The sequence below is a fragment of the Takifugu flavidus genome, chromosome 13 (assembly GCF_003711565.1).
Source record: "Takifugu flavidus isolate HTHZ2018 chromosome 13, ASM371156v2, whole genome shotgun sequence".
NCBI classification, from domain to species: domain Eukaryota; kingdom Metazoa; phylum Chordata; class Actinopteri; order Tetraodontiformes; family Tetraodontidae; genus Takifugu; species Takifugu flavidus.
In genome coordinates this window covers 3903311-3921000 of record NC_079532.1, presented here as the reverse complement: position 1 = coordinate 3921000, position 17690 = coordinate 3903311, and the positions used below count along the sequence as shown (strand labels likewise).

Sequence of the window (17690 nt, the reverse complement as noted above, 5' to 3'; positions counted from 1 at the left end):
CTGATGCCACAGCTACCCTCTCTCTTTTTCTGTACTCCCCGCAGGGGTTAAGACAGGGTAGGTGCGGATTCGGGTGAGTTTGGAGCAGTAAAGTGTTGTGTTTGGAGCAACGTAGCCATCAAAAACTGTGATTGCAGTGGTGAATAACTGGACAATACAAAACTACTTTGCTCCAAGTCCCCATCGGCTCACCTTCTACAGTAACTTGATGACTAAGAGGATGCAGCTGAACACAGCGAGGGTAAAAACATTCAGAAAAATGAAAAAAACGAAACGCATGCTTCAATCTGATTTCCTTCGCAGCCTATAAGTGTCAGTCATTATTTTATGTGACACTGGTGATCATAAATAAGCAGCATCATCATTTACACAATATGTAACTAGAAAAAAACCCTTCGAGAGCATAGACCTCCACCAAGCAGGCACTTGGAGAGAGAGAGATCTCAGTCCTCTTCCTACTGGGGTTTTTTCAACTTAATAACTTTATAAGTAGTTCAGTAGTAAAGTGTATATACTGTATGGAAGCAGCAGTAATACGAGGTTACATAACACTGACTTATGATCAAAGCCCCTTGTATTTGACTTTTTGAGCTATTCTGCTAACAAACATGAATGCCAGCTGTCACATAACTTCCTCCTTTGGTGGAGGCAACAAAAGCAGAATATAGTTCAGTCCACCCTTAACGAATGAACCACTGACATAAAGATTGATACAAGCACCAATAAGAAAATTCATTTAAGATTAAGTGGGGTTTATGTGGATATATGGCTAATTTGATGCAAAAGTTTGACCAAAGAAAAGACACAACCTATGACATCTCCGTAAATGTGTACAGTACTGCTGTTGCTAAAAATATATGTAGCAGCTGGCCATAAGTTAAGGGCTGTAATTGCAACGCAGATTTGATTCCACGTGGGAACCTTTTCTGGCTGTAAACTCGATCCTGCTCTTGGATGTGGAACACACTGGGGAAAAAATAAATAAAAACAGAAAAGCAATATTTTACTCTGCTATTTGGCTTTAACCTTAATAGTGTGAAATGTGTCACCCTGAGTGTTTCCTAGAATTGGTCGTGCTAACCATCATGACATATTTAGGCTGCAGAGGTAAAGGATGGAAACTGTTGCAAATAGTCTATTGGTACTAAACACGCCTCAAAAGAGTAAAGGCCACTGCACTTAAGTACATTAGTTTTACAGCAGAGGTCATTGATACTCACTGTGTACAGCTCATTTAGGACCTTCATCAAGTCTTCTTGGAGCTGGAAAGCTATTTCCTTGCTCTAAAAAAGAAACAGACCAGAAAAGACATTGAGTTATTTTCAGTCACTTAAAAAAGTAAAACAGAAGTTTTTCACCACAGGAACCTAATCCTCAAAATATCATATTTTTGTATTAATAAATTTTGTACTAGCATAAAATTGATTACCGTAAATACAGCCTGAGCATTAACAACCACATGCTAACTCACTAACTGGCTGACTCAATAACAGTATCACATCACACAATTCCTAATTTATCTTATAGTTGTGGGACTCAATTTAGCAACAATGTTTTGGTGGAATTAAGGGAATATTCACTGTTTAACTATATATTCCCCACATTCACCTTTCTACTACATATGCATGCTATATTATTCTATCAGAGTAAAGGAACCCAAGAATGAGTTTTCATTTTTAAGTGTTGTGGATACCAAACACTGCTACCTGAACTATGCTACAGCCTTGGCCCGGACTTCAGGCCTTCCTCCAATTTGATTATCCTCAGACAAATCTCATTCTGGGAGCGGTTCCCAGCAAAAGGCTCAAAGAGGGTTCTGAGAGCACAATCAACCACCCAGTGTGCTGGGGTGACACAGTGATGTACTGCTGATATTTCAAAAATTGTTGTGGTAAAAAACAAACAAAAAAACCTTACTTTAGATTTTAAAATGTTTTTTAAGCTTATGCAAATCCATAACTGAATTTCACTTTGTCTTAGTGTGAATACCGGAAATAGAAGTCACTGATGGCAGAGCCTCAAAATCTTACTGTACAAGATGTCTCCTGACATAATGCCAGAGTCATATATACTCCGAGTGACAGACATGAGCCCTTCTTTGGAGGTTGGCAGCTAATTAGGATTTCTATTGATAGCTCACTTATCTCATCCATGCAGGTGAGTTTCCAAGCATGTTCCTAAAGATCTGTACTTACTGCCATTTTTCAGTTTTTAAAGGTCTATCAGCACACAGTGGATCAAAACCTTCACATACAAGCACAACTGATCACTCCTGTTCCCAAGATTTTGCAATTAAATCTAGTAACGTCACCCCAGCGTATGAATAGACAGCAAAGAGGATTACCATCAGCTAGGCCACTGAAATAAGAGTGTCATACTGGGTGACCTTTTAAATTGGCGCCGTCTTCCACCACCACCTTGGCTGTCAGCTCCATGATTTGTAGGTCTTACCTAATCAAATGGCAAACAGCCCGTAATCCAGCACTTTAGAAGCATTAAACCTGGCAAGGATCACACTCAGGTGCTTGAATGGAGGAAAGTTAGATGTGTAGTGAAAGAGTAGATGCCAGAATAATACTTGCTGCAGCAGTCAGTGTTTCTAATCATTTTAGCTTCCAAAGAATGCAACGGAATAATGGTTCTGCAGTTCAAGTTTTAGCTAGCTGGCAATTGTTGATGAGGAAGACTCAGACTTTCTGCTGTGGGAAAATCAATGTGTAACTTTCAGTTGAGAAGACAGAATATTTGACTCTCCTTTGAAATCCAACATTTGTCAGCTTTTCTAAACTGGAAAAGCTGAGAAGTGATCCAGGGCTCAATGAAAAGCCTTTTCGGGGATCATATGAGCTGGGAGAGTGTACGAAAAATAAAGACAGAGATGAAAGAAAATGGGCACTGTTCAATATTCTGCCATCGGTAAAGCTAATCCTAATATAAGGCTTTGAAAAAAAACAAACATGAGGTAATCTCTCTGTTAAAGGCTCCAATAAACATAACACTGCCATCCCATCCTGGACATTACAAACAGTAAAAGCAGTTTTGTGTGACTGATGTTAAATTCAAATGAAGTGCCGCCTAATTGACCTTAAATGTTTCCCCATTTTAGACGAACAGCATATGGATTCAAACCACATTAGAAACAAAAAACTACACCAGAAAGAGGAAACCATGTGAGCCTCGGGGGAGTGGTGGGATTCATATTGCCAATGACGTTAATTATAGTATAGAGATGGCAGTTTTATAGCGCTTGGTTTTCTGTGTGTATAGGAGTGCCCGAGGAAGCTGTAAATGCTATGACAGTACAAGTTCAAACGTTATTTTAATTATTTCTCTTTTTATTTCACCCCCCCCCCCAAAAAAATCCATGTGAAGTAAAAATGCCTGTGGAAAACCTCAATACAGCCTTGAGCTGCAACCAAGGAACATGACGTCTATAAATAAAACAGGTCTGAGTAAAACAAAGAGACAGTTGCATGAATAATAGAAAAGCCAAGACCATTCGATAAAGTCTATTCCACCATTAAGACAGACGAGCCGCTACTTGTTTTTTGTATTCAAACTAAAAGCAAAGTTGCCTCTGTCGTCGAAGACAATCCAGCAGTAAAGGAATGTACAGATGTTCCAAGCACCAAAGTGGCCAACTGGAGAATGTTAAGAAAAAACTCAGGATGCCTTTGGTGTGTCTGATGGATGACAACGGTTGTCTCTTCAGAGTTGTGAGAGACTATGCCCAACATGGGGGCTTCTCTGTGTCTGTTTAGTCATTGAAGCGCTCCTGGGATCAAAAGAATGTTTAATTAGAAGATGAGTGGGGTCTTGTGGCTCTTGTGAAGCTGGACCTCCCACCTACAGCATGTCAGCTGATCTGTTGAAAGACCTCTGCAACCTTTCCGGAACCAGCCTGCTCACTGGGAGGTTTAGCCTACAAAACGGATTGTAGGTAGCCCATCATTATGATCAAAGCGTGTTGAGTCAGAAATGAGAATAGCATGTGAAAAATTCTTCAGCTTAACATCTGGTCTCATTATTAGAAATGCAGGCTTTGAAATACTGAAAAAACCTTCTGCTGCAGCTTTCTGTTTGCATGTTGGGGGTTGAATATTTAAAAACCAGGTCCTCACATATTCAGATGAACCCACAGAGAGACGTTAAATACTTTCAGGACAATGTGCCACGCTCCGTAGGTTAAAAGTTCAGAGTTTGCAATAACGTGGAACTCAAAAGATAGAGTAACAGAAAGAAAAAGTCATACAAGCCAAACTGACAGAAATGTGCCCCTCTGAGAAAAGGCCACGCTGTAATTTAGACCTGTGGTGAGTTCATGCGTCTCCTGCTGCAGTGGAGCTCATAATCTTCTAGGGAGTTGTCGTCTTTGTGGTGGAAAAGCCAGCAGAGGCCGAGTTTCAGCCGAGAAGCCACAATCATAAGATGGGAGAGTGGATGCATATGCATTTGGAACCTTCTCTGACCGAGGTTCCTCAGTTCTAATTCGCAAAATGAAACCACCGGGGCCAAAATGCTAAATATATGCTGTACATACCTAAATATATCCTTCAACGTCAAACTGGTTAATTGAAAATGAAAGACTTCTGTGCAAAAAACGTGGATTATTTAGTTAACTTGTTTTAATTGTCGACACGTCCAAGTTACCTTCTTTAGTAACCGAGTTGAGTCCTCGCTGATCTGCATGAACCTCATGATGACGTTGTTGAGGTAGATGTCGCTCAGTGTGGCGTGGTCTTTACTCTCCCTCCTCACCTGGTTCAGCAGCAGGTACCAGCAGTTGACTGGAGACAGCAGGTTCTGGTCTCTCCTGTACAGACAAGGGACACTGATCAGTTTCCAATGACAGAGAATGAATATCTTGTTGTTTTACATCTATGTGTCAAAAGTTGTGCTGCAAAGTGCAACAATATGTTGGACAATAATGAAGTGTTTAATTTATTGAGATACCTCCTACTTTCCAGATGTGAAAAGTATAGCTGTGCATGCATTCTCCTGAGGTTCATTTCAATACGCTCCCATTTCTGCAGCTATAACAAAGTCAACCCTCATTTTCTGGGGAATGGAATTTTTCATTGTGGCAGTTCCTCGATTAGCCAAAAGTTGAGCCTTTTATAGAAGCAGAACAGGGATGTGTCGTGCCTCCCCTGGTGTTACATGTCCTATATACTTCTGGTGAACTTCAGCTAGGTTGGAACGGTGATACACTCTGTATCCATGACATTTCTGGGGCAGAGCGCTAGCAGCACTGAACCATCCTGACATCCTACAAGGAGGAAGAAGGTTGTCACACTGTTGAATGTTGCTGGAGACAACATCCATTGGTTTTCTGTTCCAAAGCAGTTTTGTATAAATTGTGTCACAAGACAAACAGGCAATAAGAGGAAGATCACAGCCGCGGGATAAATGAGTGATGGCACATAGCTGAGGGATAATATACAGATGTAAGAGTGATGTTTTCTATCTGAGTGCAGGAGACTGTCCAGACCAGAGCAGGCCTGTAGGGTGGCTTCCTCTGTAACATTCTTCCAATGAACTCCACACAATGTATGTGTGTGTGTTTGTCTGCACGTGTGCCTGCATCTGTGTTTTGCAGCGGGCTGGTCCAGGTCAAATCTTGCAGGAACCATATGGAGATTCGCCTCTGCTCTCATGCACAATCCCGGTTAGCATTGAAAAACAACACTTGTCAACACAACAGGTGAAACCTTACACTCAGCAAATGACCCAGCCCTGAACCAGCCCCGAGTCCCCCCAAACAACATCTGCTGCAAGTCCAAAAACGAAGCATTTCTGAAAAAGAACACAAAAGTGATCCAACAGACTGAAACATTCCAACACTGTGCAAAAACAGGAACCAAACTACATCGGATCAAGGCAAAGCCAAAAAACACTAACCTAAAAAACAGGATGACTTTTACCATTAGATGCAAAATATTCAAGTCTTTGACACGAAGAGGGGACATGATAAACGACAAAATAATGGTGGAAAATAAACTCAACAAGCAGTTGCTTTCCCTTATTTATTACATTGCAGATAAATTTATAATAATCGGAAGTAAAAGATTTTCCAGATTAAAATTAATCATATAATTAGCTGAAATTATAGTACAACCATTATATTATTTTGTCATGGAGTTAATGTAGGACATTTATAGACTTGGATCATTCCACCAATAGCTCCGAAACCTTTCAGGGATATATTACAAATTCTTTATGTTGTTTGTTTTTAGTTGGAAAAAGATGAGATCCAAAACCAAACAGTGGGAAAAATAGTAATAAGGGACTACTGATATCAGCTGGGATATCAGCATAAGTTCAGGGAGTTGTTACCCAACATAATGGCAGGAAAATCTCTCAATGTCATCATTTCCCCTCTCAGCCAGGACAGGAACTGGAGCAGACAGACCCACGGACAAAAACTTGTCTCTGAGGCGAAAATATTCAGGTATGACAGGAAAATAATGCAGAACCAGAGAGGAAGATAATTAATTAAGTTATTGGCGGACTACTGCCTCCCTCATTGTGTGAACACACATTTTAGGTCCTCAAACTACAAGTGGCTACAGAAGAGTTCTTGGTCACCCTCCTCACTAGCAAGAGCCGAGCTTGTTGGATAACACACGCTTAAATCAGAGCATCAGAGCTTCAAAACACCGTAGAATGTCGAAATAATTTGATAAACAGTAGAGTGCACTGTAGACAGAGGTGTTTGTAGAGCCATAATGCCAACACCCACAGCATGTTTCACACTTTTAGAAATTTCTCACAGACAAAAAGAGGACATCCCTGAGCAAATAACACAGTTCTTGATAAATGCATCCTATTTAGAATGATTGTAGCTGATCGTAGTTGTCATAAATTATTCAGCGTTTCCCATCTGCAGGTCTCTCCCTGAAGAAACCTTGCATAACGGTATCTCTTGTTTGTGTGTATGTTTAAGACTGTGTGTTTAGTTGCGAGTGGGAGCGATGGAGGAGGGGGGAAATGTATGTGTGTACTAGTGTGTGTTGAGCAAACAGCTACTGACACAAATGGCATCCCACGGATTCCTGTAGCAGGACGGACAGCAGGATCTTTGTCTGTTTGCTGTTTACTCACAGGAAGAAAGGAGGAAGTAATGAGAGGAACCGGTCTTTTTCTTCACGGTCACTGATGGTCATTTATTGTCTGGAACTACAAATGCATCTCACACAGCATCAGCAGTGTCCATTTTCTGGACGAATCTCCATATATTCTCTAAAAACTATATTAAAAAAACAACATTTCACATAAAAAATGCATTATGGCTTGAGCAACACAAATTAAAGCCATGCCTACGAGTGCTGACAACAACTTAAAGACCTCAATCGTGTCTTCCACTGCTTCCTTAACACCAATTAGGTCAGCATCAAACAAAGTAAAGCTTGACTCGGCGCCTAAGGCAAATGTATTCCACTCTAGCTGTGAGCTCGAGTCGTACTTTCACAGCTGGCACCCGAGTCTGTCTGACAAACACTAACTTCATCTCTTTCCAGTGGAGGATTTTTGACTGAGCTCCTGCAGTGCCAAACCATTTTTCACAGCTCAGAGGAACATGAGAGAGAGAGAAGGCGGGGGGATATAAAACCTGTGTAGAATAAAACACATTTGTACTGCAAGGAAGTGGCCCAGGTTCACTCTGCCAGAACTTATGCAGCCTGGGCATGAATAAAAACAAGGACGGGCATTATGGTAATGTGTGAAGCTTGTTGAGAACAACACACAGGGAATCTCTTCAACTCTGAAATCTATTAAGATTCAGATGGATGTGATGCAAGCTAATATTAAATTGAAGTGTACATTGACCAAAATATTTCCGAGCATAGATTATTTTCACCAGGAAAATAAAAGTATGCATGTATCAATGTGTGGTATAGAAACCTCAGTGTTGTGAGTCACCAGCATTTAACCATGAGAAAGTCCTGGTTTTAATACCTGCACCAAAGTATGAAAGCCTTGCTCGTCGAGGAATAAATACAAAGATAATACATGACTTTAAATAATGAGTTTAGTTAAAACCTTATTATCACTATTATTTCACTAGCTTGCAGCAACCAGTTCGACTGCTAGTTTTTAACCAGTCATGTCCTTGTCCTTGAAGGAAGGGCATTCATTTCATAATGTGAAAGCTTTGTCCTGAATACATGATGCTGCAGACTTTGTTTTCATGAACATTTAAATGTTACATTAGCTTTTGTCAACATTTATCTTCTCGGTTAATGGTACTTTAACTTTGTACTGCTTTGCCAATCTGACCTATTTTTTGAAGAGTGGTTATGCAAGTCCAAAACAAACAGTCTAGAAAATATGGAAAACACATATAACTTAGTGTCAAATACAACATTTCCAGTAATGTGATTTACCAGGCCAAAAAAACACCCCTTTATTTATTGAAAAAATAAACTCCTAGGTGCTTGCCAAGTGTTTAAATTGTGAATGAAGTGACCAGACGGCACTTTGGACGATGCAAAACCACAGAGCCATACCGAAGTCTGTCAATTATACACACGGGCACACACAGCTGGTAGGGCCATTGCTGCTTCAGACAGACAGTGGGGGATATTTGTGGACAGAGTGGACAAGCACACATTTTATTTTTATTCCCACCACAGACTCAAGCGATTTGACAATGCCTGTTTTTCACATAAACAGGGTGCAGCAGGCGAAACCGTCAAAACTTTGTCAGAATTGTCAAAATATGTCCAAGTCAAAGTGGACCAAAGTGGGTTTTATTAACAGATGCTTACTTGTATTGTTGGTGGTCCTTGGTGCTCCGAGTCTTTGCCATGAAGCGTTCGGCGAGCTTCTCAAGGTTCCTGGAGTATTCCATCTCGATCTCTGACTTCTTTCTGAAGAAATCCTGAAGGTCCTGCAGCAGCTGGACCCTCATGTCTGTCTGCTGATCCAAACATTTCTGCTGCTCCACCAGCTGGGCCCGGATCTCTGGAGGGACACCAGAGCGCAAACAGGTTAGAATGGTGCCTCAGCCTTTAGGCACATGCACATAAAGTCAAACAACCAGAACATTCTTTGGTCTCCACTAAATATGTGCGATTGTGTATCAAAGATTCTATTTTGACATCACTTGCAATGCAGACTGATGCAATTGTTTCAAAATGTAGCGCAATGTAGCTTAATACCGCTCACCTTTTTTTAAGCAACGGAATCATAATAAATGCAACTGAATGGTAAAGAGGTGGTTGTATGAAGCTAAAAGTAAATTCAAGAGAAAGGCAAAAATGGAGTGCATAAAGATGGAAAAGAAGCAACTTAATTAAACAAAGGATGACACTTAAACAGGTAAAATGTGCAGGCAAATTACCCCTAAAGGTTCTTTATGAGGTTTCAAATGTGTAGGATTGCCCCTCAATTACATTTTAGATCCATGGCTGGGCTACTGGGGGGCACGCACAAAACCTGTTCTCTCTGAACATAGTCAGTATACCCGTATACTGTATACATTTAAACTACTTTAAACCCATAAAGCACAGACAGTACATGAGACAGACAATATCATATTTTCTGAATTAGTGCATCCTGTGGCTGAGAGGACGAAGAGGCTGAATAAAAGGAACCTTATTTGAACCCGTTAAAATCTACCAGGCGTTTACAATGAACAGGGAATGCTTGTGACAGCTTCTCCCTCAAGAGTATCTTGACTTTAAAACAAATCCACAACATTGACACGAAAGGCTTTACTGGATCATTTAATACAATTACACTGGTTCCTGCAAAAAAGAACTCGATAACTCATTAAGCCGTTTTAAGCCAAAAGGTACCTTTTCATGGCCAAGTTACAGGTAACTAAATGCACATTCTAGCTGTCAGGACATTTTAGGACATTCATTCATGTCTGAAAAACCCAAGATAGTCGCTGCTATTCAAACTTCTTTTAAACTCAATAATCTCAGATATAATCCCAGGTTACTCAGTTTACATCCATTATGCTGTCACAGTGGACCCTCTACTATTACACGTCACATTCCAGTCGTTCTTAGCTCATATGGTAAACAGGCCTGTGTGCAGGGGCATCAAAGCCCTCTGTGATCCCTCTAAAATGGTGCTGAAGGCAGATGAGAGCACCTGTGGCCTGTGTTTAGACATGACGTGCAGCACATAGATGGACAAAAGAGAGCTGTGATAGAGATAATAACCGACTGTTGCTCCGTCATTCGCTCACAAACAATCCATCTAAGCGCCGCAGGAATTTAGAACCATTTTCAGGTGCACATAATAGCGGGCACGATCGTCCAACATTTATAAGGTTGTCAGCAACAAATCCAGCTGACTGAAGGACAAATGTGGCCCAGAATGTGCTCAATGTTGACATGGACAAAGAGGGAGTGCTGTTTGGTCTTTGTTGCGATCAGTTTGGACCAAAGCCCCTTTGTTTCTGAACTGGATATAGTCCAAGAGCTCCTTTGAAGGCCACATCACATACTTTCCATAACCCCATTCAGGGGCAACAAATATGTCCAAAGTTGCATTTTGAACGGCTTCTGATTTGCCAGATAAGCTGTTGTCAATGTATTTGGCTTTTAAAGCAGGGATTGGTGCAGCCACACATCGCTAACCTCGAGAGAAAGAAACACAGCTTCAGTCAAAACAACCCTGTGACTGCCAGAGAGACCCAAAGAATTTTCTCCTCTGCTTGAAAGGAAAAAAACATGTTCTCCCCCGATGCTCCCAATCAACAATGTTTGTGAATCAACGGGTTTAAACAAGCGTGTATAACTCAGAGATTCTGCGGTGTCTCTTACTTAATTACAGGTTCCAGTCAACAGATATTTGGGACAAACCAGTCCACATCAGTCCCGGACAGAAAGGTTCATCAGCTCTATGTGTAACAGCAGTTAAGGACTCAAATGGGGGGGGGGGGGGGGGGTTGTTAGATATCATAATGAAGAAGGTAATGAAGAAGATCAGCTTCTATTGCCACCACAGCTGTGGTAGAATTATACGCTGTACGAATTAAACCCATATGTGAAACTGTAAAGTGTAAACGCTCTTTGCCATCTCAGTCTCATCATCTTCCTCAACCTGAAACTATTTCAGCTCTTGCTGCAGCAATAATGAGAAGCAGCTGGAAGTCAAATAAAGGCCTGCAGGGTGAGCAGCTCTACACCAGCATTATTCCACTAGGTTGCTATGGAATGTTTTTCCACCAGACCACAGTATGCCAGGCCCTGGTCCAGATGGAGAAAGCACTTGCATGTTTGTGACCAACACAGATTTATCATTTACTTGCTGGGGACCAGTAGGACGACAAATTTGAATTGTCTGCCATGTCACCAGCAACAGTGCTGGTAAAAGTGAATAGCTGGTCACTTTACTGTATCACATATGTTGGCAATTCCCGAATGGGTGACTGTTCCAGGGTGACTCATTCTCTCAATCTCCCACGCAAAACACAGCAATGAACGCCGGGGTCAGTGAGTAAACGCAGTGTCCTTGTCGAGGAGGACTTGTGTCATGACTTTCTTCCGTTGGTGGGAGCCATAAGAAATTCATCACACACTTGGTATGCCAGACATGGTTCAACATACTACCATCCCCTCTGTCTAACATCTGGGCATAATTGTTGGAACGTGTCACTGACTCCTGCGTGCTTTAATTCACTGAATGTTTATTTGCCATTTTTAAATATATCTATGATTGTATTTTTATTATACAATCACAATTAACTCTCTAATCTAATCTACTGCTTTCACAAACACGTAATCTTTGCAACAGGGAACCATTACTACATCCCACTGACATGTTGGCAGCTCCCAAAACCACATATAGCGATGCCAAAGGTAGCACCAAAACCTACGTGAGCCAGGAAGTAAAAGTTAGATCAGCAATGTAAGAACTTTTTCCCAAGGATGGTACCAACTATGGAGTGTAAGGTAAACTTTCATAAACCTAGCCATGTAAATTGGCTCCCCGACAAGACAGACATTAAATTAGGTAATCAACGTTCATTTGTGAGTTCCGTTCAACACTTTAAAGTGAAATTTCAATACGTTCAATGTAGAAGTCCTTGTCAATCAGACCTAAAAGGACATCAGCATAAAAGGCTGGTTGCTAAGACAGATCCCAAACAGACAGGCTTCCTGCAGAGAGCAGGAAAGAGATCAATCACTGCTGACAATATGGTGGCCTGTGAGAGCCATTATTGGGATCCAGATAAAATATTAGAGGAAGAAGGTGAACGCAGAGAGAAGTAAGAGCACTTTGGAGGCAGAGCTGTTTGCTCAGCTGCTGGATAACATTGAGATGTTCTGTTTGATCTGGACACCGATCTGATGTGAGTTTGTCCAGTTGGACACACTGGCTGAGATTTATGTGGTAATGGTGGTGTTTGTACGTCCCCGTGAGGCTGCGTAGCTCTGCGGCTCACTGTTGTTGCTGGTGGTGTTGTGTCTGGATGTCTTTACAGCACAAGGGTTGCTTCAAATGTAAACTTACAGCTTTGAAAATGTCTTGAGCTTTTGGGAAACTTCTTTAATTTGACTGTTTTCTCCAAATGGAAAATGACACCCTGCCTTGTATGTGGTCTGGTTCTCTTTTGTTTGGGGATATTAGCAGTGGGACAGATAAAGCTCGTATGTCAAAGCAGCCAGTCAGCCTGTCATCCTCAACAAAGCTAACCTCAGGCAGAAGGCTTGGCTGGGCAGGCCTACAGCTTTGACAGTCGGGTTGTTTGTTTGGGGTAACAATACTGTGAAAATGCTGCGGTCAGATAGCTGAAAAGATAAATACCTTTAAAAGGGACATCAGAGCAAAAACATCTGCTTTCATCTAGATGAATATCTTCTTCCACTTGCAGTGAACAAATGGCAAATCAAGCAAACTGGAAGAGGCTTGAATGAAGACAACCCTGTGAGATGAACCTGATGAATGGCAGAGCAGGTATGTAGCCAGAGGTGGTGAGGGTGTTCAGGAGGAGCACCCTGTGGATATAGTTCCTTCTCCAGGGGTGAAGGATGGAAGGACTCCATTTTTGCACAGTGTGGCCCCGCACCCACACACCTGCGTATACAGTAACACACACCTAAACAGGTGTGGGCCACATTATATGTTGCAGGTTCGCAGGCGATACGGCTCAGGCATTTCCAGGGGGGAGGGGAACTACCAGCTATCTTGGCCCATCTCACATGCTCTGCGCGCCAACCATCTGCCTTCAGACAGACCTTGGTCTATGGGTGTGGCCTTCAAATCCAGGTTTCTTCTACATTCATTAAAATCTATAGGGAATTTAGTTTTTTTAAATATAATAATTTCACAGCAACTTTCCAAAGTCATTTTCCTGCCTGATCAATAAGAGAGTCTCATGAGCATTTATTGGGTAAATAATTCCTATTTGGATGGATAATCTCTGTACTTGCTTTACTCTTCCACCTGTCAGTCTGTCTGTCCACCTGTCTTTTCATCACCATGTTTGTACATCTGCCTTCACCTCTATTTTAAAAGCAGGTTCTTTTGTCTGTCTCCCCACACATCAACATGGGGCCAGGCAGGGACTCCAGGAACCATGGCTCCAGGCCAGGTTGGTGTACTTAGGGGCACTATGCACAAACAAGTTTTTTTTGTTCATGCATCAATCTACAAATCTCCCTAACAGTGCTAAAAAAAACCACTATTAGGATATATTAATTGCTTGGGGGCTTGCTAATATCAGGTGAGAAAAGCTCATTGGCTAAACTGACAGAGTACAGAGTTGAAGCCTTCCAGTCCCCCTTATTACAGTTAATCTTGATAAATATCTGCTTCACTATATCGCTCTCAGACTCCACTGTAATTACATAAATGCAACATTGATGTTCAGTTTGATGAAAGTTATCATATAGCCTATGAAAGGGAGTGAGTAAAGCTATTAGAAACAGGAAACTCTTGTGTAAACCATACCCTTCAGGGAAAAGAGCTCATCTTTTCCCACCTGGTGCTCAGAGTTGTGACAGCTGAAATAATCCTCTTGTGAGACGGCATCAGCCTCGTGTAAACACGTTCACTTTAGAGACCGACTGGCAGAAAGGACCGACCGATGTCAGAGCCATCTGTAAACTCTTGATAAACACGGGGCTCTCATTAAATTCCTGAGTGTAAGAGGTATCCCAGAATACACTTTGTTTTTCTGAGTTAATGAAGACTCAGCTCTGCATTAGTTCACCAACAACATTAATTAAGCCGCAGCACCATATTTGGGTTAGATCTGTGTGCTTGCTAATGGCAAAGTATGAAATCTGTGCCCACCACTGCAGATAGAAGTTTAGGGAAAATCAGCCGTGTACACGTGCTGTGATGCCGTGTTCACCTGCAGTTGTCAACATAGCGACAACGTTATGCTAAGTATTTTATTTGTGTCAACGACCAACCAAGATTCTTATATTCAATGGCGTGATTACTGAACATGCGGATGCTGGGATTTTAAATATCAATGGAGATTTCTTTTACAAACCAAACGACCTTCACATGAGAGCAGAGATAGTTTTGTCTTTAATGAATACTTGAGGAAATAACAAGACCCAGAACAGCCGTTCCAGCCAAACTAAAGCAAATCCCAAACCATTGACTATTAAAAATTATTTGTTTCATTGCTAAAACCTCAACCCAGTCCAAAGGTCAACAAAGAGGCTCCTCCAAGTGTGGAGATTAAGGGGAATTGGGGTGGAGGCTAAAAGAGGGACAGGTTGAAGGTTAAAGTAATGAGGTGTATGCATGGGTGAGCTAAATCTGGGATAGTGGATTTAGGGCAGACAATTGAGGGCAGTGCGGGGACCAACCTCTTCCAGAGTTTAAAGATAAGATGGATTCACTGCTTACTGACATATTGCTAATTTTAAAAGCTACAATAATTACGCCAGCAGAATAATAAAATAACAGGTTTCAGCTATTCCCCACAAACTCAGAACTTCGTGCACAGCCACAGGGAAACCAATACACAAATTCTGCTGAGAGCGAAACTTCAAAGCACCTTCAAAAATCAGTCTTGAATTATGCCGATACTTCAGAGCCTCGACGAAAAAAGCACATATGCATTTTTATGGCAAATTAAGGACTCTGAATTAATCATCAGCCAAAGGAGGGTGGGTCAACTTGTGCCTAAAGTTGCTCATGGTTATATTATCATCTGACTTTTAAACAGGGAAGGATCTGATTTAAATAGTTCAGAGACCTGTTGAGTCCAGAGATGGGCCACACAGCACTTACAAAACATGCACCGATAGATCTTGATCAGCTACCATGGCCCAGAACCCTAGCATATATATAACCCTAGCATAAATATATATAAAAATACAGAGAAGACTTTGCAATGATCTAATTTCCAGATAATTACAGAGGAGGCCACTATAGAGGAAGTGGTTTCACACTGTTATCTGGTAAAATCTACCTACAGGGAGTGGTTAACTGACAATTTTCTCCCACCGTCCAAAGTACCCAGTTGATTCTCAGGTGCTGAGATGACAGGTTTGCTGAAAAAACCACACAACTATCCTGTTAAAAGGCTCTTGTCACCTTCCCGCATGAACACAATGTTCACGAACCTGGAAAGACGAAATCAGATGCTAGTTTTGCCTGTGGGGGTCAACTGCACAAAGATACACCCGCTGCTTATGGATCAGTGAGAGAGCAGAAGTGATCACAGGGAGAGAATGTGATCAACCTTAAGGCAGCTGCTCAGTGTGTTCGAGCAAAGGACAAAGAGAGGGGAAGAAAAAGAACAGATGATCAGCTTTCACCATTCTGTTTCTCTTCACAGGGCTGGGGCGTTTTCTTTTACCCGTCCCCCACAGGTTTGGGAGACAAAAGCTGCTTTCCAACGTGTGTTCAGGTTCTCGCGGTGAGAACTGTAGAACTGCATTGAGAAAACATTGCTAGTTGTTGGATTTAAGAGTTTAGTTGGAAAGGGTGAAGGACTATTTTATGTTGACGGGTATCCTCCCAATGCTGTGTATTAGTTGAGGTAGGCTGGTTGCTGTGCATCCCACCACTTGGAGAGACCATTAACCAGGACATATCACAGGACCCCAGGGGTAGATGGAAGCTTACTCCATGCTGATTAATCAAACAGAGATACAGTATGGGTTATAGGGTAACCAAATGTGCGACTATATGCACGCACACACATAGCCCTGATAGTTTTGTTGTTTTTTCCTCAACTGTTCTAAATCAAATTCCCTTTTAGAATGTGCAGATCTATATCTATCTGTACCATCCACAATCTACAGCAGTTTAAAAACAACTTTACTTGGAACTATTTGTGTCACCTAGACTGCTCTACTTACAGTGATGGGAAAAGGGACAGACCAGGACAGCACCATGCTCATTCTATTTTCAGACCAACATGATCTCAATAAACTCGTTGCTTTGCAGCTAATGCCACTCCTAATAATGCATTATACATTAGGCTGAGTCTTGCAGACACTAATATCTTTGACATCATGCTGAACACCAGCATTTTACTGAAATGCCATTTTAGTAAGTGCACTCGCGGGTTCTGTGGGTGCTACCTTCTTGTACTTTGTTCCTCTTACTAACAATGTTGCTTTGACTTTTAACTGCACTGATTAAAATGGGTGAATGGATTTCATCTTGTCACAGGATTCTAAAATGTAATGCAGTAATAAGTAGTTCAACATCTTACCAGAGTTACACAGTTAAACTCGCCATCTTATTCAAACACGTGACATCATTTGCCATTACAATAGTAAAAGATAATATATGCAAATCCAGCTAAACAGCACAAATGGGAGTAGAGTCCCGCTTGTGTCCTTTAGTCAATAAGCTAGTTGTTGTCATGTGAATTGACAATTCTCTGATGACCAATTAACAGGCTACAGCATCTAGTGCCGCTCTGTTGCTACCGAAGTTGCTGTTACTGTTTTTGATGAGGCTGTGAGAAACCCATTGTTTTTCTTCCCTTCTCAATTTTCCCAAAACAAAATATTTGCAACAATGCAGCACAAACTGAAAATGTGGTCTGGAAATGTAATAAAAGATAATCATTGAACTCATTCCAACTGAGAACATTATAACAGCTCCCAGTCTCGGGGGAGTATGGGGGGAGTCAAGACCTGAGCGCGCGGGCCCTGGTTAGAGCCGTTCAGACAGCAACTCAGGCTGTATCATCAACTCAGGCCTCCATCTGCCGTAACCCACAAAGACATCTCATTGTGAGGCTGATACAGAACTGAGACCACAGGAAATTCTATCCAAGACTTGACTAAACACACACCAAGACCATTGTGGGAATCTCAGTGCGGAAGGTCACCATGCAGAATAATGTAGACATGGCAGGATGTTTAGAACACCAGCATTTTATTAAAGAAATCAGTTTCTTTGGTTCAAGCCCTAATCCGTCAAGCACACAGACAAAAAGGAGACATTTCTCATGTTGCTGCTGTCTCCGCCACTTTAATAATACCATTTTATGGCACTGTTCCCACCCCACCTTAAGCCTCACCTAAAGCAGGAGTCCAAAAGGGCAGCAGTGCCTCCAGGGATGGACACTGGCTATTGATTAGCAGGTCAGCTAAGCCTGCTTCCACTGGGTCAAAAGGTTGAGAGGGAAAAAGGGGAGGGATCCTGTGATCAGTAAATTAAATCTCTGTTAATCAAGAATGGAAGGAAAAGATAAGTGAAGGTAAGCAATGGGAAACAAGGTTGCTCTTTCCGCAGGG

At 41.6% G+C, this 17690-nt stretch overlaps 1 protein-coding gene across 2 annotated transcripts in view; it reads right to left on the bottom strand.

Annotated features, from left to right (window-relative positions):
• The window catches only part of srgap1a (SLIT-ROBO Rho GTPase activating protein 1a), a 47229-nt gene that overhangs the window by 24406 nt on the left and 5133 nt on the right, over positions 1-17690 (bottom strand). For both annotated transcript variants that reach the window (XM_057051900.1, XM_057051901.1), the window contains exons 2-4: positions 8772-8967; positions 4651-4813; positions 1221-1283 (exon numbers count right to left, since the gene is read on the bottom strand). In XM_057051900.1, the coding sequence (XP_056907880.1) occupies positions 1221-1283; positions 4651-4813; positions 8772-8967 (422 nt within the window). The remainder of the gene's footprint in view (positions 1-1220; positions 1284-4650; positions 4814-8771; positions 8968-17690) is intronic.